Raw genomic sequence first — 25,209 nt, forward strand, 5'->3', positions numbered from 1 at the left:
CTATTAAAAGCTACGATGGAATTTTCAAAGGAATGTACGATGATGACCTCCTAGAGAAATTTTTACGTATTCGGCGACATCTGGCGGAAGGTCAGTTGAAAAAGGCACAGGCATTGCTAGAAGAATCTTTATCCGAGTGTGGAGAACACCCATCAGACAGGAGTACCTTGGAGCTACTTAAATATGAACTAGATCGCTATATAACCTTCCACATTACAAACTCTTACAAAATTGTTGACGATGTTAACTGGACAGAAATCAATACTAGAAAGTTGGAGCGACTTACTGAGAAGCACTGGGCCCTTCCACAAAGTGTATTCTTCTTAACATTCAATATAGGTCCATCGAAGTATAGACTAGTAGGAAGAAAGATCCTTTCGGACTTATGGATACAAAATAGGATCCCTGAGATCCACTGCAGCCTCGTTACAGCGGGTATGATATTAGGGGTATTTTCCGACCAAAGGATAACGGAAACATTCGTCAATGTATTTTATCATCCGTTGACAAACGGTGAAAAGCTCAAGGTAATGAAAGAAATCACGGACCATAAGATAGATAATGTAGAGATAGTTTTTCCATTTTCTCTTCTGCGTGAATCGACACGGAAGGAGTTGTGCTCACCTTCCGAAGGTTGGGTTGTTGACGATGCGTTTGACGTTATGCTTGGCTGTGGGGAAGAAAGAATAAGGGCGTACACCATTAAATTTCTAAAAACTCTGAGTTCTCAAAAGTTGGTGCTGTTTGATCCGGCTTGCTCAACTGGCGTCTTCCTGTCAACTTTGAAAAAGTCATTTCCAGAGAGTTTTACCATTGGACAAGATCTGAGCAAGCAAATGGTAGGATTTTCCAAAACTCGCGTTGATGAGGTACACTGTGGTAACGCCATGGAACCAAAAATATCACCCGCAACAGCTGATGTAGTCTTTATTCGTTTTCTCAATTCTGAAGTAGTAACGTCAGCCGAAGCAGAACACCTCATTGGTGCTCTCTTGCCGACAGTGAAGAAGGGTGGATACATGGTAATATTTGGACATACACCTGTCTTGCTATCGTCTGCTAACTTTTCTTTGATGGGAAACTTCGTTGTTAAACACTGCATTGGCATTTCTGACGATACAAGTGGGGTATTCCAGTATTATACTCTTCAAAGGCAATGAAAGTTTATGTTTGTATATAATCATGCATTTAGACATTGAATAAATCTTTCGAAAAGTACATATGTTATTTGGTGCTTTTAAACCGTTTTGAGACGTTCTCTATTCAGTATACCTATCAAGGTTCAAATTTTATCAAACTTTTTTAAGCCTTTTTTAAACGTTTACTAATATAATATAAAAAAAGAGGGGGCGAAAGATACCAAATGGACATTCAACATTTATATAACATTAACATACTGGACCCCTATTACATACATAATATATTTGAAGCTAACTGAAGTATTCAGTGTATGTGTTTGGTATGTGCCCATGTGTACATGTTAAACATTTATAACATCATTTCGTGAGTGTCTATGCTGCAAATTATTAATATACATTTCTATACAGTCCATTAATTAAAAATTTTCAATTTATAACAAAAACACAAAACATAATAAAAGGAGTAAAAAAATATCCCAAAAAGCAGGATCAAAAACCATCAGTTGAACAAAGATTGAGCAGCATAGAACCCCCCCCCCCCCCCCCCCTTACACACACACACACACACACACACATCCGCAATTAGATCAAACACAAAAATGAGTAAACAAAATAGAATGACATAAGGTGCTTTGTGGTATTTTTGCTCACATGACGCCTTCTTTCTCGTATATTGTGATAATTTAAAGTCTAACGACAAGATGCATAAAAACGAGAGAAAGAGGACGGTATTGTTGTTGTGACGTCAAATGTTGTATACATATATGTGGTCATCTTTGACAATAATTTTCCTTTTCATGAAAGACGGTCAAGCAAATCATGATGACGTCCGTAAAACCCTTTGACGAGATTTCTTCTTAAACATCATTCTCGATATCCAGCAGCAGCCCTACAAAGGGCCGCAAGCATTACGTTGTTATGTCAACTGTGACATGCGTACATGAATGTGCTGCTGGGATGTTGCAAAAATGAAAATGAAATGCATAAAAGATTATAAATAAGATATTATCAGTCATAAGTATCAAATTGTTTTTTCCTGCATTCAATTTACATTTGTCTATGTTTTAAAGTTGAAAACAACGCCGGTGCATAAATATATTCTGAATATGAATAAAAGGAGGAGTGGGTAACTTCATTGAAACAACAACGTAACGACACAAAAACACAAGAACACAAATATACATTTTAAAGTTTTACAGTCATAGAGATTTTTAGTCCGTCCATCTGTCTTTGTATGTGTACCTTTCTCAAACGAATCAATTCTGCAACTTATTTTAGTATTTCTAGGAATTTTTGCAAAACATGAAGAATAAGACAAAAACAAATTTTGTGAATATGAATAAAAATGAATACGAAAAATTCAGTAACAGCGATATTGTTGGACAAACTTCGTTTGCTAACCAATAAGACAACTATCATCTAGAGACAAAATGACAATGATGTAAACAGCTATAGTCATTTAGGTCCTTCAACAATGAGCAAAACCCATACCGTATAGTTAGCTTTAAAATGCTCTGAATTTAACAAAACAACAACGGCCTGATTTATATACCAAACAATAAACAAAAACGTTTATGATATACAGCCACTGAATAACAGGCTCTTGACTTGGAAAGACTTGTAACAGGCACATACATAATGTTTTCGGGACTAAACATGTTAGCGAGCGCTCAACTCTTCTCCTAACCTGGGAACATATATGAACAAACTATAAAAAAAATAGTAAAAGGTATGAGTCATCAGTTCGACACAAAGCACAAGAAAACTCTTAAAAAAAACTAAAGACACAAAGCAAAAATAAACTATAAAAAAAGACTAAAAACACAAAGCACAAAGAAACTATAAAAAAGACCAAAGACACGCAGTACCGATCAAAGAGTAGTCGACGTTACTGAAAGCTAGTTCAAAGCATATTACAACTAATAAAATCATGTTTCCTAGACTAAAATTCATCAGTAGATATCCAATGGATTTAGTGTAAAGACGTCATGGTCATTTACTGTATCAATTTTTATACGACCGCAAAAAACGACATTTGGTTTCCAGACAATAACTTTAGTATAAGTGAATGGATCTCTATGAAATTAAACACAAGGTTCAATAGCACTAAAGGAAGGTTGGGATTGATTTTGGGTTATGGTCCCAACTGTTTAGGAATTAGGGGTCAAAAAAGGGCCAAAAAGGCATTATTCTAGTTTCCGGACAATAACTTGTGTATTAGTCTATGGATCTCTATGAAATTGAAATACAAGAATCCATACCACAAAGGGATGGTTGGGTTTGACTTTGGGGGTTATGGCTCAAACCGTTCAGAATAAGAAGCAAAAAGGGGCGGGGAGGAGGAACAAGTTTTTCTGGTTTCCGGACACAAATACTTAAGTATAAGTAAATGGATCTCTGTGAAATTGTACCACAGGGTTCCATACCACACACAGAAGGTTGGGGTCGATTTTGTATGTTGTGGCTTCAATCGTTAAGAAACTAGAGGCCAAATAGGGGCCAAAAACAAGACTTTTTTAATACTGGCTAAGCTGGTTCTAACATAAATTATTTCTGATCTATATAAAAAAAACAACAAATACTGATATGGCAGGAGATACACACCAAACAGGGTGTTTAAATTATTATATTTAGTTTGTAAACAGATTTACTAAGTATTGCGCAACAGCAAGAAATCTTCAATTGAAAATAAATACAAATCTTTTAACCAATTTCAATGAGGATTAATTTAAAGTCTTGAATTGTTTGAGGTTTTTACCATGTATTACTATATTGGATATTTAGACATTTTTAAATAGGTCTACATTGAGGTCCAAAGGGTCCAAAATAAGACTTTGTTTGATTTGATCAAAAACTGAATTCTTGTAGTTCTATGATATAATGAATCTAACTGTGCATTCAGATTTTTAATTTTGGGCCCTGTTTTCAAATTAGTCCACATTAAGGTCCAAAGGGTCCAAAATTAAACTTTGTTTGAATTTATGTTTTTTTTATATGCTGAATCTAACCATGGAATTAGATTTAGGACATTGGACCATTAAGTAGATTAAATGTCCCATTTCAAAATTTTAAGTTATCTGACCACATTTATTCTGTGTCAGAAATCTATAATGTGTCAAATATTTAATCACTATCCAAATTCACAGCTGAATCAAGCTTGAATAATGTGTACATACTTGCCCCAACTGTCCAGAGTTCGACCTCTGCAGTCGTATCCAGCTGCTTCAGGCGGCGCGCATTTTTGTTAATGCTTTACCTTATTCTTACATAGTAAAATTCTGACCTATTCGTGTTACTGTGGATGCCACAGATCAAACTTATTACTCAACTATGAGACTTTAGAGCTATAGCTTCTGACAAATTTCCTGAAGTTCCTGAATTTGCTGTGTGAGATGAGACACTCATGATTAATGGCATTAAATACAGACTTATGTATGATTAGCCCTTAATCATACATGAGTGTGTATCAACTCATCTCACACAGCATAACATATTTCTATTCATTGAGACTCGTTGAAAAAATTGTTTTATATAAGTGGATAAACTGATATACGACCAATTATGTATTGTTCTGGTTTGTTTTTCTTTTTTTGCCTCCTAATAAGGCCAGGTTAGCTTGTGTGTTTATATATCAAAAATGCCGAAATACCCTCGTTCCTTCCTCGTTCTTTTTGGTAAGCATAAAATTTCAATTTTCTTTATTTGCGATGATTCCACATGGTGGTCTTAAAGGTCTTTATTTAGTCAAAATGCACGACGTTGTTTGGTAGATTTTTCCAGGGTGTGTAAGTATCCACAAAATGAGTATTTATATTGCGGTGTTTGTCAAGTTTTTTTTATATGTATACACATTATACAATGAATGTATAAGTATACTGTATTTTAATTGGTTAATAGCAAGTGTATTTTTAATGAAGATTCTTTTATAGATGAATTTGTTCATATTTCACTATCGCCGGTGTATATGCACAAACATGTGCCTTCTTTTCCCTCTCTGTTGTGTTATATTTACGATTTTCCCTCTTCACGGAGATGCTAGATAATTTGTGCACTTTATCAAATGCAGTTGTTTTTGCTAACGCGTCTTGTAAAAAAGGATAACAAAAATATCGAATACAATTAAAAAAGAGGAAGTCCATAAAAACTTATACTGTGGTATAAAGAACATTAAATTTCAAATGTCGAACTTAACCATATGTATTGATATTCGATGTAATAAAACAGATATAACATGTTCAGGAGTTTTTTTTCTCAAAAAATAGCATACTTACGGAAACTTAACCATCTCTTAACTGATATTTTTTGCGAGTACCCTCTTTGAACATGAAATATCTGTTCCTTCTTGTAACCCACATTTTTGGAAGTTATTTTCCTATCTAATCTTTTTACAGACATTTTTATATACCATTCCATTTATTCATTCTTTGTAAATAGATTTTCTGTATAATCAAGAATATAATGGATTTTTCAATATAGGCACACACATTTTTTTAAGGATTATTATACTGGTTATATCTGGTCATAAACTTTAGTCACTCAACTAAAGAGCGGGAGAAGACAATAATATTGTCATTCTTTTTTTATCTTACAGAAATGAACTCCAACAAAAGCAGAAACGCATAACGGTCAAGTGAAAACGAGGACTGAATAATCCGAGCTTAGAAACTCCCAAACCCGTGATAGTTCCCAAATGGATGTGTTCAAATCTCATTTTCAACACTGTAAACTTTTAACATTTATTCAGATCAGGCACCCCTTATTATATCTGACATAATATTTCATATGTTAATCATTTGACTTATGAAACATCTTATCAAAATCGTTATAAACTTGGTGTGAACATACAGATGGCTGTGAATACCTAGAGGAGAGAAGAACAAGGTATGTAGACAAGTTATGTTCAGTTCAAATTGTCTGCCCATTTTGGAAAGAGGCATTTGTCAGAAAGATTCTTAGTTAACGCCTTTAATGCACCCACCTAACGGCTAAACTATATACCATTCGAAAGCTTATGATGTGTACTTTCTGATTTTCTCGATCGTCAAAAATTCTTATTCTGCAACTTCCGTTAAAAGATAAACATTCTTAAATTTTGCCAGAATTAAACAAAATACCATTTTTTTGGTTCTTTCATGATATCTAAAAAACACACATGAATCTTATAGAACAGAACATAAATATTTCTTTGTGAGTAAATATCTATTTGCCGAAAATGGAAAAATTGTTTCGTTACTAGGCCAAGGAAAGTTTCTTCATTTTTGTTCTGGAAACAACATTCTTATGGAGCGTTGCGTTGCCCACACTACTGCCATCTGCAAATTAGATCATTTTGCTTTTCTATGTTTAGATAACACCAGATAGAAATGATTTCCCATTATCAAAAAAGGAATAAAAGAAATGCAAAAGGAATATGCTAGCTACATACACACAGTAAAGATACGTTCTTTCGAAGTGAACTTATTTACGAGCTTTTAAGTCATGTTGAAATGCTAACAGGACTTTGCTCCTTAATCGGTTTCAACATTGAAATATTATATTTTGCATGATATCAACGAATTAGATGCAATAAATGCTACTGATGTTTTTTGTTTAAAAGCATAGTTCGACGTGTTAAATAAGAACTTGAGAAGGGTTCCTTTTTGCATTTCGATGTATAGTCTTTTTGGACTGTTGTTTGTCTGTTCGTCATTTATGCTTTTGATCATGGTGATATCTGTGTTTCTTCGAATTATGATGTGAGATTGTACGAATGATCTTGTCCCTACGCCCGTCTGTCTCTATTCTTTCCATCGATATTTTCATCCGTTTGGCTATGTCTTTGTAATTAGCAATACACCACCGCAGCACATGCGCATGTTCTTTTGTATTTTATTTAACACACAAGTAGTTGAATAGTAAGCAACTCTGTAACTGAACTTTTAAGTTATTTCAATTTTAAGCTTATTTTCATAAATTTATACATACTTTTATTTTATTTCTTTTATGTAAATTTATATCAGACACTTTTTGCAGTCATGGATTCTTTGCACCATTAGGAAATCAAAAGAATAAATTATAGCATGTAAAGCATTATAATTTAAGTTTACTCATGCTTTGGTTAAAGGTTTAGGGGATTCCTTTTGTGAATAGAAAAAATAATGTGAATATGATAAACTTCGATATTCTCTACTATGAAAAAAAAAAAAAAAAAAAAAAAAAAAAGTGAGAAAATCGCCGCAAGTCAAATAGAGAGGTCTCAATGCCAAAAAATATCCAGGAGCCATTCAATATGCCATTCTTTTATCAATGTGTGACACCTACTTCTAAAATAGCGCTCTTTAATTTTAATTTGATTATAATGCAAAATGACGGTCAAGTAAAATTGCACAAAACATTGTCCAAAAAAGAGGCAGAAGACACCAAGTAGAAATTAAAACTCATGAGTCAAGGAAAAATTGACTACGCCATAATGATTACAAAAAAAAACACAGAAAAACGCCTAAAATACGTCCAATAACACTAAAATTGAAAACTAAAGACTAAGCAACACGAAACCCATAAAAAACGGGGATTAACCCAGTTGCTGTGAAAGGGTGAGCAGTTTCTTTCAGCAAAAGTTTCAATCATGCAAATATCTAGTTAGTTTAAGAAAACAACAATACCAAAAGGGGGGCCCGCTGACTGACCTAAGGGGGGCCCGCTCCAGTCATGCTTCGGTGATTCCCTATATAATCAACCAAATTTTTCCCACGAAAGGGGGGGGGGGCGGATCCCCCAGCCCCCCCCCCCCCCCCCCCCCCTTGATCTGCCTATGATACTTTTACAATATGTTCTTAATGCTGATTTTAATTTGTGATTTGATATCTACACAATATTTTCGTCTTATACTACAAATAGTTTAATCATTCAGAATGTCTAATTGTAACTTGACTTAATGCAAATTGCTAGATTTGTTAAAATCAGATATCTTGAAGGTCAATGTAACTCAATAATCTATTTCTAGAAAATTATTTATCTCTATATTGTTTCTTACTTCGGACAAGCACAGAAAGCATAAGTGTCTAGTAAAAAATACGTTTAACTTGCGCATTTGTACAATGAACAATTAACTAAGCAGATAAAGCAATCTTGAAAAAAAATCCACTTAAAAAAGCATGAATTCTGCGTAAATTCTCAACTTTTTCACAATTTTAAGTATTATGTTTATATAAGCAATACATTGTACGTGTGATTATTGCAAATTGCTGATATCGAAAAACTTCCTTAGCACTAAATAAAGGATTTATTTGGTTTTAGGAGAATACCAGTTGAATCAAAAACAAAAATGGTGGCTTTCAGACATATTTACCTTTTTCACTGTAGAACCTGGAAAAAGGCGCTGTTCATGAAAAAAACGTCATTTACATTTGATTTTTCCTTGTTTTAATCCATTATTTAGTTATTCAGACGACAAAATATGCAATTATGCTGACATCTTTGGAAAATTAAATATGTCTGTCCTTGACCTTTGACATTGATTTGACAGAAAATGCAACATACATACATTTTACGCCTGGGCAAATATGAAATTTTATAGTAAAATGTCACTCCACTGAATGTTTTTGTTGAATTCCATAAATAATCACAGGAGAGAGAGAGAGAGAGAGAGAGTTTTGTTTTTGTTTTGAAGATGAGTATAATTGAGCGTTAGGCCATGTCCGTATTTATGTTTCAAATCAATTGTTAACAATTTACCAGCCAGCATGGAAAAAAACAACACAGCCACACATATAAAAATCTTTTTTTTTTGTAAATAAAAGCAAATAAATACATCTTTTAACGACACATGTGGTACAATTTGACGTCTTTTGGTTACCTCATAATATTGTTATATAATTCTTGCTCAATCGTTTTATTTTTAGCAAATTGCACATCACCATAGAATGATTTTATTTTGACCGGGCTGAAGTACGTTCGTTCATTAGCCCGGTATTAGTTTAAACAATTTGATGATTGAGGTTATATATATATAAGTTCAAATGTCCTCTTAAAATCTTAATATATTGATTTCCTAAAGTTTTAAAAAATATTTTTTGTTTTGTTATTGATTTTAGACCATCAAAAACATACCAGCAAAGGACGCAAAAAACAACAACATTACCCTACAAATACCGAAGTTTCAAGTGTTTAAATGAATAGAACTTTTCTGATATCTTGAATCCTGCACTAATCCCACAAAAACTTCAAACGGAACAGCAAATTGTAAGATTCCCAAAAGACTACTAAAAAGACACCTGAATACAAACGCATATTGCATATTGTATTTGGGAAATTTCATATTATTTATTATCCTCTTTGCAGATGACCAAACGGGTATGCGTAGTAGGCGCAGGGGTAGCAGGGCTTACGTCCATAAAAAACAGTTTGGAGGAAGATTTTGATGTCGTCTGCTATGAGAAAGATACTGACATTGGAGGTCTTTGGAACTATCATACAACAGCGAAAGAGGGCGACACAAGTTTATACAATTCTTGCAGTATCAATACCAGCAAAGAAATTTCATGTTACAGCGATTTTCCTATTCCTAAAGAATTCCCAAATTTTATGGATCATAAACATTTTAAGAAGTATTTAAAACTCTATGCTGATCATTTTGATCTGATGAGGTGTATACGATTTGAAACATTAGTAGAAAAAATTGAAAAAACTGACGACAACAGATGGAAAGTCAGAACACAGAACACGAAATCCGGAAAGAACTGTACAGAACTATTTGACTTTGTAATGGTATGCAATGGTCATTTGCATGAACCTAACAAACCAACATTTCCTGGCTTGAACAGGTTCAAGGGTAAAGTGATGCATACACGTGACTACAAGACTTTCCATGGATACGAAGACAAACGCATACTGGTTATTGGGATTGGGAATTCTGGAGCAGACGTTGCCTGTGAACTTAGTAGACATGCTGAGCATGTAAGTTTCCATTTATGACAGTTTCTTTAATTGTAGAATATCTACAATATCTTAAAGGTAGAGTGTAGAAAAAGGCTTCAACAGCAATCATACAAACGGAAAGAGGTATGAAACATATGGGTTTGCTCTCGAAAACTGGTCCTCAACATGTGCGAGTAAAAACAAACAGCAATTTACAAAAAATATAGCAGAAAAAAATCAATTAATGACACAAACTACGTTAAAAACCAAGGGTTCTGTAGTGTATCAGAAAAGTCCAGAATTGGTAATCTGTACTCTTTTACGGTCAACTAACTTAATATGATCGATGGTTAATCTCAATTGGAACAAAGCGACTCACAAGTACCACAAAAAAAAACAAATATTTTCTCGGCACAGCATATCTTATGCTGCTCAATAAATAGGTGTTTAATTTAGAAATGGTTTTCACTCGTTCTTTTCTATATTAAGCGCACACAAATAAATCATTGAACAAAACTAAAAATTTAATTTATGTTGCATAACACATTTTTTTAAAGTAACATGAAAATAACAGACAACTTCCCAAGTTAAATATGAAATGAAAAGTTTGTATATGTTTTTGTGTATGATTATTTATTGAATTGGTTGATAATGCTTTTTCAAGGTATATGTCAGCACCAGAAGAGGTTCTTACATTCAACAAAGAGCTGGCGAGTATGGAGTTCCGTTTGATCACATAGCATTAAACAGATATGTCCAGAGTCTACCATGGGATATCATGAGACCTATTCATTACAACAAAATCAACTACAAATACAAACATTCTAACTATGGACTGGCCCCTAACTTTCGGTTTGATGGTGGAGTTGTCACAGTAAGCGACGATCTACCCAACCGTATACTGTATGGCGCTATCAGCATTAAGTCGAACGTGGAGAAGTTCACAGAGAACGGAGTAATTTTTGATGATGGTTCTATGGTTGAAAATATCGATGTCGTTGTCTTGGCAACCGGGTTTACATACAGTTTTCCTTTTCTCGATAATTCCATCATTGAAGTAGATAATCATTTTTCGTACTTATATGAACTTGTATTTCCTGTAGACATGGAACCGAGCACTTTAGCAGTAGTGGGTCTTGTTCAACCGTTTGGTAGTCTCGCGCCAATTCTTGAAATTCAAGCGCGCTGGGCGAGTATGGTATTCTCTGGTAAATGCAGTTTACCAAGTCCAACTGAACGACGTAGAGTTGTTGAGGAAAGGCGACAGTTTTTAAAGAAAAAGTATGTCGATTCCCCTCGGTACAGTCTTCAAGTATATTTCATTGCCTACTTAGATACTATCGCATCAAAAATAGGTTGCAAACCGAACCTTCTGAAGTACTTTTGCACTGATCCAAAGCTTTGGTATAAATTATACTTCGGACCAGCTACCCCACCACAATGGAGACTAGATGGTCCGGGAAAATGGGATGGAGCACGAAAGGCAATCGAGAATGTTGAGGAGAATACTTACTATCCAATGAAAACGAGGCAATCTGGAGCAGGAGAACTAGAAGGATTATATGACGGATGGATCAAATGGTTCAAGAGATTTATAATGTTTATACTCGTACTTTTTCTTCTTCGTTTTGTGTTCTCTAACGGATATAATGTACATTCATTGAAAGTTTAAAATAAATTCTCTCCCTTTCAACTGGTAAAGACTGGGACTATACCCTTGATAATTTCTTATTATTTTCTTATTTTTGATGTTTCTCTTTTGTAATATATAATTCTAAATTAATGTACACTAGCAATGGTTTTAGCTTGATATTAGAATTTTATTTTTTTTTTTCATTAAAAAAAAAAGACTTTCTTTTTCATTAAAAAAAAGAGGGAGTTTCTCGCTGCATTGAAGACCCATTGGTGGCCTTCGGCTGTTGTCTGCTCTATGGTCGGGTTGTTGTCTCTTTGATACATCCCCCATTTCCATTCTCAATTTTATTTCTAATATACGATATGAATTTTGCTCACTGTTTATGGCCATTCGGTGACTTATAGTTGCTTACATCCATGTCGGTTGGCAATAAGGGGCATTCGAGGACAAAACTGCATATAAATATTTAGAAGGGCAAAGCTAAAGATAACAAACGGGAAAATCATGAAACAGTTGACGACATGTAATTACCCAGAAATCTAACGAAAAGTCTCATTTTGTTTACTTTTTCAAATAAGTGAATTAATTATTCTCTTACAAATAACAAAGTTGATGCCAGTTACGTCAGTAAAACTAGTTATTATGTCAATCACCCTATTGCAGTTTCTTTATTGTTGCAAAAACCTCACTTGAAATCAAAACAAATCGTGTAATACAAATATGCAGCTTGCATGAAAAAGTGCATGGTATCAGATGAAAAAAATCAACCTACTGGCACATAATAAGGCTTTAAATACTGCATGCCAGGAGCAGTACACAATTATCACGGTACTGTACATCATAATAGAATTGGCTATAGGTGAATGAGAAAAAAATGTGATGAAAATCTGATTAAGGTTCATAATAACCTTTTGGCTAATATGGCCGTATTTACACCACAAGTTTTAATCGGAGTACAGACAAACCTGTGCACCTGAAAAAGTTTTAAAGCATGGCAGGAACTAGATAACTAAATTTCAAATTAATTTTATGTTTCAGAAAATTATAAACTTTTCTGGATTTTGCTATTCATTTTTGTTCGTTCCAGTAGAAGGTGCCAAAATAAACTAAGTTGGGAAAGAGGTTTTAGAAGCCCCCTCATATAATAAATGTTGTGAGTAGTATTGATTTAAATGGACAATAGACATCTGCGAAACAAAGGTGATTTAAACTGTGTAATTGAGTGGACCGTATCAAATGCAACTCGTATATGTAAGAGAATGATAATCCCTTTCTTCATGATTAAGTACGAGCGTTAGCGAGTACTTATCATGAAGTAAGGGATTATAATTCTCTTACAAACTTAGAATATTGTAAAGTGCTCAAGGCTCAAATGATCTCTTGATTGGTTGTATTCAAGAATTAGTTTCATTGTCAGTACAATGTTTATAATTTATGCAGGACTTTCTTTTTAGGATATCATGTCTAGGTTAGTCTATGGAAAGGTATATACTATGAAATTTAGAGCGAGGGGCTTGCCCCGAGCTCTTAATTTCATAGTATATACCTTTTCATAGACTATCCAATTTAGCACATATTTACAACTCGAGTAATCTTTTAATTGGTCTATTGATAGTTTATTTTGGCTGACTACTTGTATCACAGGTGTTTGTAAAAAGGAGCTCATTAACGAAGTTTTGTAAATCTACTCACTAGTATTATTGTAAAATATGTGATTTTAAAAGGCCCTTCACTCCAGAATGAAAAGATGGTAGCGACTGGTGTAAGTATGTATACTGATATAAAGCGGTGTTTTACTATACATTTCTTCTTACATGGTAAGATGACAAAATAAATTGACCAAAAGCAGGCAATAATTAAATTGCAGTGGAAGCTTTACATGTTTTGAAAACATTTTTTAATTTCACAGTAAAACTAAAGCTATAATAAAATTTGAAACTTAGAGATAGTTTGTCCCCATAGATATAGTCTAGCAGATAGGCATTAAAAAGCAACTACCAATAGATCAGAGATTATAGGTTTTGTGTTTTGTGTTTTTTTTTTATTATTTCAAAGTAAAAACTAAAAGATTTATCAGAATATGTTTATATGTATATATAGGTGGCACATTATCTTCAGACATAATCACAGTTTTTCAATTCATGACATCGTCCTGAACATGCATGAAATTTTGCCACTGGACATTAAGCAACCAATAATCATCAAATCAATCAATTCATGACGAAATAGATCACCTTCCTTAAGAAAGTTTAAAAAATTATCACCAAGTTGCTTTAATTTTCCTGCACAAGGTTTCATAGTACACACTTTTCTGTGTACAAAGTAATTGCATGGATGATACATTATCATAATTTTAAGATATCGTTGTACTCTAATCAAGGTATAAAGAACCATATGTATTACCCTTTATTTAAATAATAAAATTTGCAATTGTCAAAAACAATTTTTAGATCCAAAGATTTTAATAGCAGAATATTTAAAATTCAACGTGAAAACTAATTACAAACTATTTAATTTAATTTGGAACACAGCATTTTATTTCAAAATAGCCAGTGGCAATTTTTGTTTTAAATATCTTGATTACGATACAATGAAATCTTACCCTTGTGGTCATTCATGCGTAGTTACTTAGTACACAGGAAAAGTATGTACTATGAAAATTAGAAGGCAAATATAAGCAATTTGATTGGACGAGAAGTTGTAAGTATGTGCTAATTATGGATTAGTTTTAGTGATGTAAGGACTTTCTTATCATGTGGGAAATATTTAACAAAAAATGCGTTATAAATATTAGGTGACACAGCAGTACAAAGAAATGGTAGGAATTGTATATGTTTCCTGATTGTGAGTATGAATGTAAATCATGTAATATTTTAGTGAGGAATTATCCTTTTTATTTACAGTTTAAATCAATTAATACATTTGAGTTACAACTTACTTTTATTTCACAGCCAATATTTTGGTCCTGCTTTTTACATGAAATACTATTTCATTATGTCAGGGAAATGTTCAAATAAAATGCATTTAAAAGTTTTTAATATGTTCAAAACCTAAGTTAAAATCCTGTTTTATTTTTATTTTATCGGAATATTGGAATTAACTATTCTTCCCAACCGCTGATCCAGTAATAAAAGTTTTGGAAAGCTAAAGATTTAGGTTATTTTTTTATTTTAAAGCTTTTTTTTTCTTTTTTGCATTGCTTTGATATTGTTTAATTTTTTAGTAATTTGAAGTTATTGATATTTTCATAATAACATTCACGGTACCAATTTTACTGCACCAGTAAACTTCAACTGATTTTGAGTTTTTTGTTTGTTTCACAATTCAACTTTTAGTCAGTTTCAATCACTGTGTGGTAAATCCTTTCAATCCGATAAATGTGCTTCGGGGCAGTTGTAACTCATTTATAGAAACCCTTTGTTTTGAACTGTAAATAGACCCAAATAATAAGATAATCCCTTACTAAGAACATAATTTACATTCATTCTTCACAATTAAGAGGCATCAAATCCTACAATTTCATTGGTCGAGAGCACTTTGCTATATTCTAAATGTGTTTGTTTTTGCTATCTTCTGTAGACTGGAGAAAAAATGCACAACAAAATCCAGGTAAGTTTTTAATTTTCCGAAACATATAATCATTTACACGGTAGTTATAGTGTCCGGCTAGGATCGTGGTTTTTCGAGTGAATCTGTCCATTTTTTTCGAGTGTAGATCGGGCTTTTTCGAGTGATAAAACATGCGATCAGGTCAATTAACTACTAATTCGTAATTATAATAGTTTTTACGTGACTACCCATCTTATTTTGAATACTATACATGTTTTGAGTAACAAAGAAGTACAATTTCCTTGTATTTAACCATTAAATTCAGTGTTTGTTATTGTCCGGGCTTTTTCGAGAGGAAATGTGAAACCGTCCGGGTTTTTAAACAAATGGTTCGGGTTTTTTAACGAAAATTTTAATAAGAAAAAAGTTATTTCTGACTTTAAAAAATGACTTTTCTAGTATATAAATGTAATTTAATGAATGAAAATATCATATATTCTCAATAAATCACCAAAACATATTACTACGTTGATCAAAATTAACCTTTATCAAATTTAATGCAAGTTTTCTGTTCGGAAAACGTTCTACCACAACTTTCCAGTATTAAATTAGAAATTATTGGATCCTTTATAAAAAGGTCTTAAGAACATAGTGCAGTAGACTCATAATCTTTTCAACTTCATTTCATGGTATTTTTGTTGTCACAGTTAATATTTTTCGTGGTGAACCCCAGAGTTTTTATACGATATGTACTATGGTATACCGTTGTCCGTCCGTCGTCAGCATGTCGGACAAAACTCAAAAACGCTGTAACCAATTTACATGAAACTTCGTTGAATTTTTTTTTATCTATTGAGGTATCCTTCCGTTCGAATTTTAAATTTTTTTAGATTTTACGTTGTCGAGTTATAGGATTTTATTAAACAAACTAGAGGCTCTAAAGAGCCTGTGTCGCTCACCTTGGTCTATGTGCTGCAGTGCATATTAAACAATGGACACTTCTACATTAAAGACAAGAATATAATTCATGACAAAATTCTCTGTTTTGGTGATGGTGACTTGTTTGTAGATCTTACTTTACTGAACATTCTTGCTGTTTACAGTTATCTCTATCTATAATGAACTTGTTCCATAAGTATTAGAGGAGAAGATTTCTGTAAAAAATGTTTTCGTTGCACATGATCCGCTATCCTTAACATTAAAATATAGTTATTAAGCTGCTCAGATTGTGATCTGTTCAACAGCAATTAAAACTCAAGACGTATACATCTGAGCAACACTGGACGACACAATGTAAAAGTTAACGGACGACGACGGACAACGACGGACGCCAAGTGATAAGAAAAGTTCACTTGACCCTTTAGGGCCAGGTGAGCTAAAAAGGGGTGATTTTACAGTTTTCGGACAATATTTTTTAAAGTGCTTTGAGGAGTTTTCATGAAGCTTTGGTGACTGCTTTGTGTAGATTAAGGTTACCTCCCTTTTAGTTTTTTTTATAAATTTTTGATATGACATTGAGAAATTATTTATAGGTTTCATAACGAGTGATATTGGATATCGCTTGATATCAACTCGAGTTATTTAATTTCAATATAATATGAAACGATGCTCCGGCGAGTTTGATATCAAGCGTATCATGCGCCCATGGCGCAGCCGTTTATTAAAAAACGGAGTAAGAAACCTACTGGACAGCAGAGAAGAATCGGAAAAATGCGTTTGTTTTTGTTAGATGTATTTCTATTTGTATCCATCTGATGAGTTAAGCCTTTTTCAATTGATTTTTATAGTTCGTTCTTATGTTGTACTGTTACACCACTGTCCCAGGTTATGGGAGGGTTGGGATCCCGCTAACATGTTTAACCCCGCCACATTCTGTATGTATGTGCCTGTTCCAAGTCAGGAGCCTGTTATTCAGTGGTTGTCGTTTGTTGATATGTACATATTTGTTTTTCGTTTATTTTTTTTTTTACATAAATTAGGCTGTTAGCTTTCTCGTTTGAATTGTTTTACATTTGTCATTTCGAGGCAAAAATACGTCCAATAACACTAAAATTGAAAACTAAAGACTAAGCAACACGAAACCCATAAAAAACGGGGATTAACCCAGTTGCTGTGAAAGGGTGAGCAGTTTCTTTCAGCAAAAGTTTCAATCATGCAAATATCTAGTTAGTTTAAGAAAACAACAATACCAAAAGGGGGGCCCGCTGACTGACCTAAGGGGGGCCCGCTCCAGTCATGCTTCGGTGATTCCCTATATAATCAACCAAATTTTTCCCACGAAAGGGGGGGGGCGGATCCCCCAGCCCCCCCCCCCCCCCCCCTTGATCTGCCTATGATACTTTTACAATATGTTCTTAATGCTGATTTTAATTTGTGATTTGATATCTACACAATATTTTCGTCTTATACTACAAATAGTTTAATCATTCAGAATGTCTAATTGTAACTTGACTTAATGCAAATTGCTAGATTTGTTAAAATCAGATATCTTGAAGGTCAATGTAACTCAATAATCTATTTCTAGAAAATTATTTATCTCTATATTGTTTCTTACTTCGGACAAGCACAGAAAGCATAAGTGTCTAGTAAAAAATACGTTTAACTTGCGCATTTGTACAATGAACAATTAACTAAGCAGATAAAGCAATCTTGAAAAAAAATCCACTTAAAAAAGCATGAATTCTGCGTAAATTCTCAACTTTTTCACAATTTTAAGTATTATGTTTATATAAGCAATACATTGTACGTGTGATTATTGCAAATTGCTGATATCGAAAAACTTCCTTAGCACTAAATAAAGGATTTATTTGGTTTTAGGAGAATACCAGTTGAATCAAAAACAAAAATGGTGGCTTTCAGACATATTTACCTTTTTCACTGTAGAACCTGGAAAAAGGCGCTGTTCATGAAAAAAACGTCATTTACATTTGATTTTTCCTTGTTTTAATCCATTATTTAGTTATTCAGACGACAAAATATGCAATTATGCTGACATCTTTGGAAAATTAAATATGTCTGTCCTTGACCTTTGACATTGATTTGACAGAAAATGCAACATACATACATTTTACGCCTGGGCAAATATGAAATTTTATAGTAAAATGTCACTCCACTGAATGTTTTTGTTGAATTCCATAAATAATCACAGGAGAGAGAGAGAGAGAGAGAGTTTTGTTTTTGTTTTGAAGATGAGTATAATTGAGCGTTAGGCCATGTCCGTATTTATGTTTCAAATCAATTGTTAACAATTTACCAGCCAGCATGGAAAAAAACAACACAGCCACACATATAAAAATCTTTTTTTTTTGTAAATAAAAGCAAATAAATACATCTTTTAACGACACATGTGGTACAATTTGACGTCTTTTGATTACCTCATAATATTGTTATATAATTCTTGCTCAATCGTTTTATTTTTAGCAAATTGCACATCACCATAGAATGATTTTATTTTGACCGGGCTGAAGTACGTTCGTTCATTAGCCCGGTATTAGTTTAAACAATTTGATGATTGAGGTTATATATATATAAGTTCAAATGTCCTCTTAAAATCTTAATATATTGATTTCCTAAAGTTTTAAAAAATATTTTTTGTTTTGTTATTGATTTTAGACCATCAAAAACATACCAGCAAAGGACGCAAAAAACAACAACATTACCCTACAAATACCGAAGTTTCAAGTGTTTAAATGAATAGAACTTTTCTGATATCTTGAATCCTGCACTAATCCCACAAAAACTTCAAACGGAACAGCAAATTGTAAGATTCCCAAAAGACTACTAAAAAGACACCTGAATACAAACGCATATTGCATATTGTATTTGGGAAATTTTATGGAACGCCATGACTGTCTTCTAATATTGATTGTTTAATATGTTCGGTGCTTTATGCATTATTTTCAGTTGTATTTATATTAGGTTCAGTAGTTTTCATATTCTGTTCAGTAGTTTTGACATTATGTTCAGTAGTTTTGACATTACGTTCGGTGCTTTGGTTATTATGTTCAGTAGTTTCATTATTATATGCAGTGGTATTTAAATTATGTTCGGTACTTCTGACGTTATATTCAGTGCATTTTGCATTATGTTCAGTACTTTCGACATTATGTTCAGTAGATTCAATATAATTTGCAGTACATTATGTATTACATTCAGTGGTCCCGGTTTCTTTTTATTCGGTGGATTATTCATTATGTTCAGTAAAAGCATCAGTATTGTACTCGGTTCAATGAACTATATGTTCAGTAGTTGTATCATTATGATGATGCAGTAAAAATTGGGAAATTAATAACGGAAATTGTTGGAAACAAAAACGAACGCGGACATTTTTGACGGACGTTTTCTTCATGGACACTTTTACGGGATGGAATGAAAATGGAAGAAATGGAATCAGTATTAAATTGGTTTGTTTTACGTGGAACGTTGGCAATTTTCACAAGGAAAAAAATACTCCTGACTTAATTTGTAAGATTCATGATTGATTGATTGTTGTTTTCTGAACGTATAGTGGCAAATATTTCACGCATATTTATGACGGAGAGAAGAATTTTTAAACAAAAAATAAGAAGTTGCATGCATTGTCGTTGATACACCATGACCTTAGAGAGACAACAAAAAGACAAACAGCAAAAAAAAATTATATAAAAACATATTCTATAGCTTTTGTATTCCTAGAGGGTAGCCCTGTTTGTTGGTTGGTTGTAGCATACTAATCTCATGCACCGACTTTTAAGAGACCACCAAAAATCTCCTTCTGAGTATTCTTATTGTATTCTGCATCCTACCCCGCTAATAGGCGCTTAAATATCAGATATTTATTTGAAATAACCCAAGATAAATGAGGTCGTGGATGAGGTTTACAGAATAGAGAATAATGCCCCTACCCCCAAAAAAGAGAAGGTGGGCAAAACATAAAGAATAGAGAATAAAGGGGTGCTTCAAAAAAAAATGTTTAAAACTTTGGAAAAAGGTAAAAAAAAAAAAAAAAGTGATTACAGACTTTTTCTGCATACCGAATTTATTATTGATATGGAATGAAATGTTGAACTGGTCGTAATCAGAACTGGTTAATTGATGTTACCATGCAAATTATGTACATTCGATATTTTCCTCGAAAATCACGATCTTGCACGAGTTAACAAATCTTGACGTACTATTTCGTCTACTATTGCAGACAAAGATAATCATACATTCTTCTCCTGCATTGTGTCAGAAATTATTACAACAAAGATAAATTACTACAACAAAGATAAAACAGTTCGTGATAGAGTTCAGACAAAAATGACAGCAAAAAGCTCTGCAATAGCAGACAAGAGTGCACACGCTGAAATGTCTCGCCTTCTTTTCTAATCATTGATATTATGTTGATAGTCCTAAATATAAAGCTTTCTTACAACTGTCACATAAACTTAACATTAACCAAGAAAACTAAACATTGACCAATGAACCATGAAAATGAGGTCAAGGTCAGATGAACCATGCCAGGCAGGCATGTACAGCTAACAATTCTTCCATACAACAAATATAGCTGACCTATTGCTTATAGTTTAAGAAAAACAGACCAAAACACAAAAACTTAACACTGAGCAATGAACTGTGAAAATGAGGTCAAGGTCAAATAAAAACTGCGCGACTGACATAAAGATCATAAAATATTTCCATACACCAAATATAGTTGACCTATTGAATATAGTATTAGAAAAAAAGACCAAAACTCAAAATCTTAACTTTGACCACTTAACCATGAAAATGAGGCCAAGGTCAAATGACACCTGCCAGACTGACATGTACATCGTAAAATATTTCCATACACCAAATATAGTTGACCTACTGCATACAGTATTAGAAAAACAAACCAAAACACAAAAACTTAACATTGAGCAATGAACCGTAAAAATGAGGTCAAGGTCAAATAAAACTTGCCAGACAGACATGAACATCGTACAATATTTCCATACACCAAATACAGTTGACCTATTGCAAACAGTATTAGAAAAACAGACCAAAACACAAAAACTAAACTATGACCACTGAACCATGAAAATGAGGTCAAGGACAGATGACACCTGCCAGTTTGACATGTACCCCTTACTATCATAACATACACCAAATATAGTAGACCTATTGCTTATAGTATCTCAGATATGGACTTGACCACGAAAACTTAACCTTGTTCACTGATCCATTTTTGTCGTCTCTCTAAGGTCATGGTGTATCAACGACAACGCATGCAACTTCTTATTTCTTGTTTGAAAATTCTTCTCTCCTCATAAATATGCGTGAAATATTTGCCACTGTACGTTCAGAAAACAACAAACAATCAATCAATCATGACATCTTACAAATTAAGTCAGGAGTATTTTTTTTCCTTGTGAAAATTGCCAACGTGTCAACGTAAACCAAACCAATTTAATACTGCTTCCATTTTTTCCATTTTCATTCCTGATCCCGTTAAAGTGTCCATGAAGAAAACGTCCGTCGAAAATATCCGCATTCGTTTTTTTCTGAAAACTTCCGTTATTGATTTCCCGACTTTCATTGCATCATCATAATGATACAACTACTAAACATATAGTTCATTGGACCGATTATAATACTGATGCTTTTACTGAACATAATGAATAATCTACCAAATATAAAGAAACCGGGACCACTGAATGTAATACATAACGTACTGCAAATAATATTGAATCTACTGAACATAATGTCGATGGTACTGAACATTATGAAAAATGCACTGAATATAACGTCAGAAGTACCGAACATAATTTAAATACCACTGCATATAATAATGAAACTACTGAACATAATAACCAAAGCACCGAACATAATGTCAAAACTACTGAACATAATGTCAAAACTACTGAACATAATATGAAAACTACTGAACAAAATATAAATACTACTGAACGTAATGCATAAAGCACCGAACATAGTTAACAATCAACATCAGAAGACTGTCATGGCGTTCCATAAAATTTCATATTATTTATTATCCTCTTTGCAGATGACCAAACGGGTATGCGTAGTAGGCGCAGGCGTAGCAGTTTTGAGGAAGATTTTGATGTCGTCTGCTATGAGAAAGATACTGACATTGGAGGTCTTTGGAACTATCATACAACAGCGAAAGAGGGCGACACAAGTTTATACAATTCTTGCAGTATCAATACCAGCAAAGAAATTTCATGTTACAGCGATTTTCCTATTCCTAAAGAATTCCCAAATTTTATGGATCATAAACATTTTAAGAAGTATTTAAAACTCTATGCTGATCATTTTGATCTGATGAGGTGTATACGATTTGAAACATTAGTAGAAAAAATTGAAAAAACTGACGACAACAGATGGAAAGTCAGAACACAGAACACGAAATCCGGAAAGAACTGTACAGAACTATTTGACTTTGTAATGGTATGCAATGGTCATTTGCATGAACCTAACAAACCAACATTTCCTGGCTTGAACAGGTTCAAGGGTAAAGTGATGCATACACGTGACTACAAGACTTTCCATGGATACGAAGACAAACGCATACTGGTTATTGGGATTGGGAATTCTGGAGCAGACGTTGCCTGTGAACTTAGTAGACATGCTGAGCATGTAAGTTTCCATTTATGACAGTTTCTTTAATTGTAGAATATCTACAATATCTTAAAGGTAGAGTGTAGAAAAAGGCTTCAACAGCAATCATACAAACGGAAAGAGGTATGAAACATATGGGTTTGCTCTCGAAAACTGGTCCTCAACATGTGCGAGTAAAAACAAACAGCAATTTACAAAAAATATAGCAGAAAAAAATCAATTAATGACACAAACTACGTTAAAAACCAAGGGTTCTGTAGTGTATCAGAAAAGTCCAGAATTGGTAATCTGTACTCTTTTACGGTCAACTAACTTAATATGATCGATGGTTAATCTCAATTGGAACAAAGCGACTCACAAGTACCACAAAAAAAAACAAATATTTTCTCGGCACAGCATATCTTATGCTGCTCAATAAATAGGTGTTTAATTTAGAAATGGTTTTCACTCGTTCTTTTCTATATTAAGCGCACACAAATAAATCATTGAACAAAACTAAAAATTTAATTTATGTTGCATAACACATTTTTTTAAAGTAACATGAAAATAACAGACAACTTCCCAAGTTAAATATGAAATGAAAAGTTTGTATATGTTTTTGTGTATGATTATTTATTGAATTGGTTGATAATGCTTTTTCAAGGTATATGTCAGCACCAGAAGAGGTTCTTACATTCAACAAAGAGCTGGCGAGTATGGAGTTCCGTTTGATCACATAGCATTAAACAGATATGTCCAGAGTCTACCATGGGATATCATGAGACCTATTCATTACAACAAAATCAACTACAAATACAAACATTCTAACTATGGACTGGCCCCTAACTTTCGGTTTGATGGTGGAGTTGTCACAGTAAGCGACGATCTACCCAACCGTATACTGTATGGCGCTATCAGCATTAAGTCGAACGTGGAGAAGTTCACAGAGAACGGAGTAATTTTTGATGATGGTTCTATGGTTGAAAATATCGATGTCGTTGTCTTGGCAACCGGGTTTACATACAGTTTTCCTTTTCTCGATAATTCCATCATTGAAGTAGATAATCATTTTTCGTACTTATATGAACTTGTATTTCCTGTAGACATGGAACCGAGCACTTTAGCAGTAGTGGGTCTTGTTCAACCGTTTGGTAGTCTCGCGCCAATTCTTGAAATTCAAGCGCGCTGGGCGAGTATGGTATTCTCTGGTAAATGCAGTTTACCAAGTCCAACTGAACGACGTAGAGTTGTTGAGGAAAGGCGACAGTTTTTAAAGAAAAAGTATGTCGATTCCCCTCGGTACAGTCTTCAAGTATATTTCATTGCCTACTTAGATACTATCGCATCAAAAATAGGTTGCAAACCGAACCTTCTGAAGTACTTTTGCACTGATCCAAAGCTTTGGTATAAATTATACTTCGGACCAGCTACCCCACCACAATGGAGACTAGATGGTCCGGGAAAATGGGATGGAGCACGAAAGGCAATCGAGAATGTTGAGGAGAATACTTACTATCCAATGAAAACGAGGCAATCTGGAGCAGGAGAACTAGAAGGATTATATGACGGATGGATCAAATGGTTCAAGAGATTTATAATGTTTATACTCGTACTTTTTCTTCTTCGTTTTGTGTTCTCTAACGGATATAATGTACATTCATTGAAAGTTTAAAATAAATTCTCTCCCTTTCAACTGGTAAAGACTGGGACTATACCCTTGATAATTTCTTATTATTTTCTTATTTTTGATGTTTCTCTTTTGTAATATATAATTCTAAATTAATGTACACTAGCAATGGTTTTAGCTTGATATTAGAATTTTATTTTTTTTTTTCATTAAAAAAAAAAGACTTTCTTTTTCATTAAAAAAAAGAGGGAGTTTCTCGCTGCATTGAAGACCCATTGGTGGCCTTCGGCTGTTGTCTGCTCTATGGTCGGGTTGTTGTCTCTTTGATACATCCCCCATTTCCATTCTCAATTTTATTTCTAATATACGATATGAATTTTGCTCACTGTTTATGGCCATTCGGTGACTTATAGTTGCTTACATCCATGTCGGTTGGCAATAAGGGGCATTCGAGGACAAAACTGCATATAAATATTTAGAAGGGCAAAGCTAAAGATAACAAACGGGAAAATCATGAAACAGTTGACGACATGTAATTACCCAGAAATCTAACGAAAAGTCTCATTTTGTTTACTTTTTCAAATAAGTGAATTAATTATTCTCTTACAAATAACAAAGTTGATGCCAGTTACGTCAGTAAAACTAGTTATTATGTCAATCACCCTATTGCAGTTTCTTTATTGTTGCAAAAACCTCACTTGAAATCAAAACAAATCGTGTAATACAAATATGCAGCTTGCATGAAAAAGTGCATGGTATCAGATGAAAAAAATCAACCTACTGGCACATAATAAGGCTTTAAA

General features: G+C 33.5%; 2 protein-coding genes and 1 pseudogene across 2 annotated transcripts in view; all 3 read left to right on the forward strand.

Moving 5' to 3' along the window:
* The first annotated feature begins 5,944 nt into the window (after positions 1–5,944).
* On the forward strand, positions 5,945–11,965 carry LOC127698807 (dimethylaniline monooxygenase [N-oxide-forming] 2-like). The gene is made up of 3 exons (XM_052202489.1): positions 5,945–6,020; positions 9,459–10,073; positions 10,699–11,965. Exons 2-3 carry the CDS (start codon positions 9,459–9,461, stop codon positions 11,704–11,706), a joined length of 1,623 nt encoding a protein of 540 aa, XP_052058449.1. The 5' UTR covers positions 5,945–6,020; the 3' UTR covers positions 11,707–11,965.
* Positions 11,966–14,391: 2,426 nt separating this feature from the next.
* The window catches only part of LOC127698802 (dimethylaniline monooxygenase [N-oxide-forming] 2-like), a 28,294-nt gene continuing 17,476 nt past the window's right edge, over positions 14,392–25,209 (forward strand). Inside the window, exon 1 of the mRNA XM_052202486.1 lies at positions 14,392–14,514. The gene's annotated coding sequence lies outside the window, so the exon portion shown is untranslated. The remainder of the gene's footprint in view (positions 14,515–25,209) is intronic.
* Positions 14,452–24,634, forward strand: LOC127698806 (dimethylaniline monooxygenase [N-oxide-forming] 2-like; annotated as a pseudogene).

This window comes from Mytilus californianus, unplaced genomic scaffold (genome assembly GCF_021869535.1).
Source record: "Mytilus californianus isolate M0D057914Y unplaced genomic scaffold, xbMytCali1.0.p SCAF_4, whole genome shotgun sequence".
Taxonomy (NCBI): Eukaryota; Metazoa; Mollusca; class Bivalvia; order Mytilida; family Mytilidae; genus Mytilus; species Mytilus californianus.

Excerpts from the sequence above, each read along its gene's own strand:
- LOC127698807 (XM_052202489.1), top strand. The coding sequence starts at position 9,459 with ATGACCAAACGGGTATGCGTAGTAGGCGCAGGGGTAGCAGGGCTTACG. Across the intron at positions 10,074-10,698 it reads TTAGTAGACATGCTGAGCAT|GTATATGTCAGCACCAGAAG; the intron begins GTAAGTTTCCAT and ends TGCTTTTTCAAG.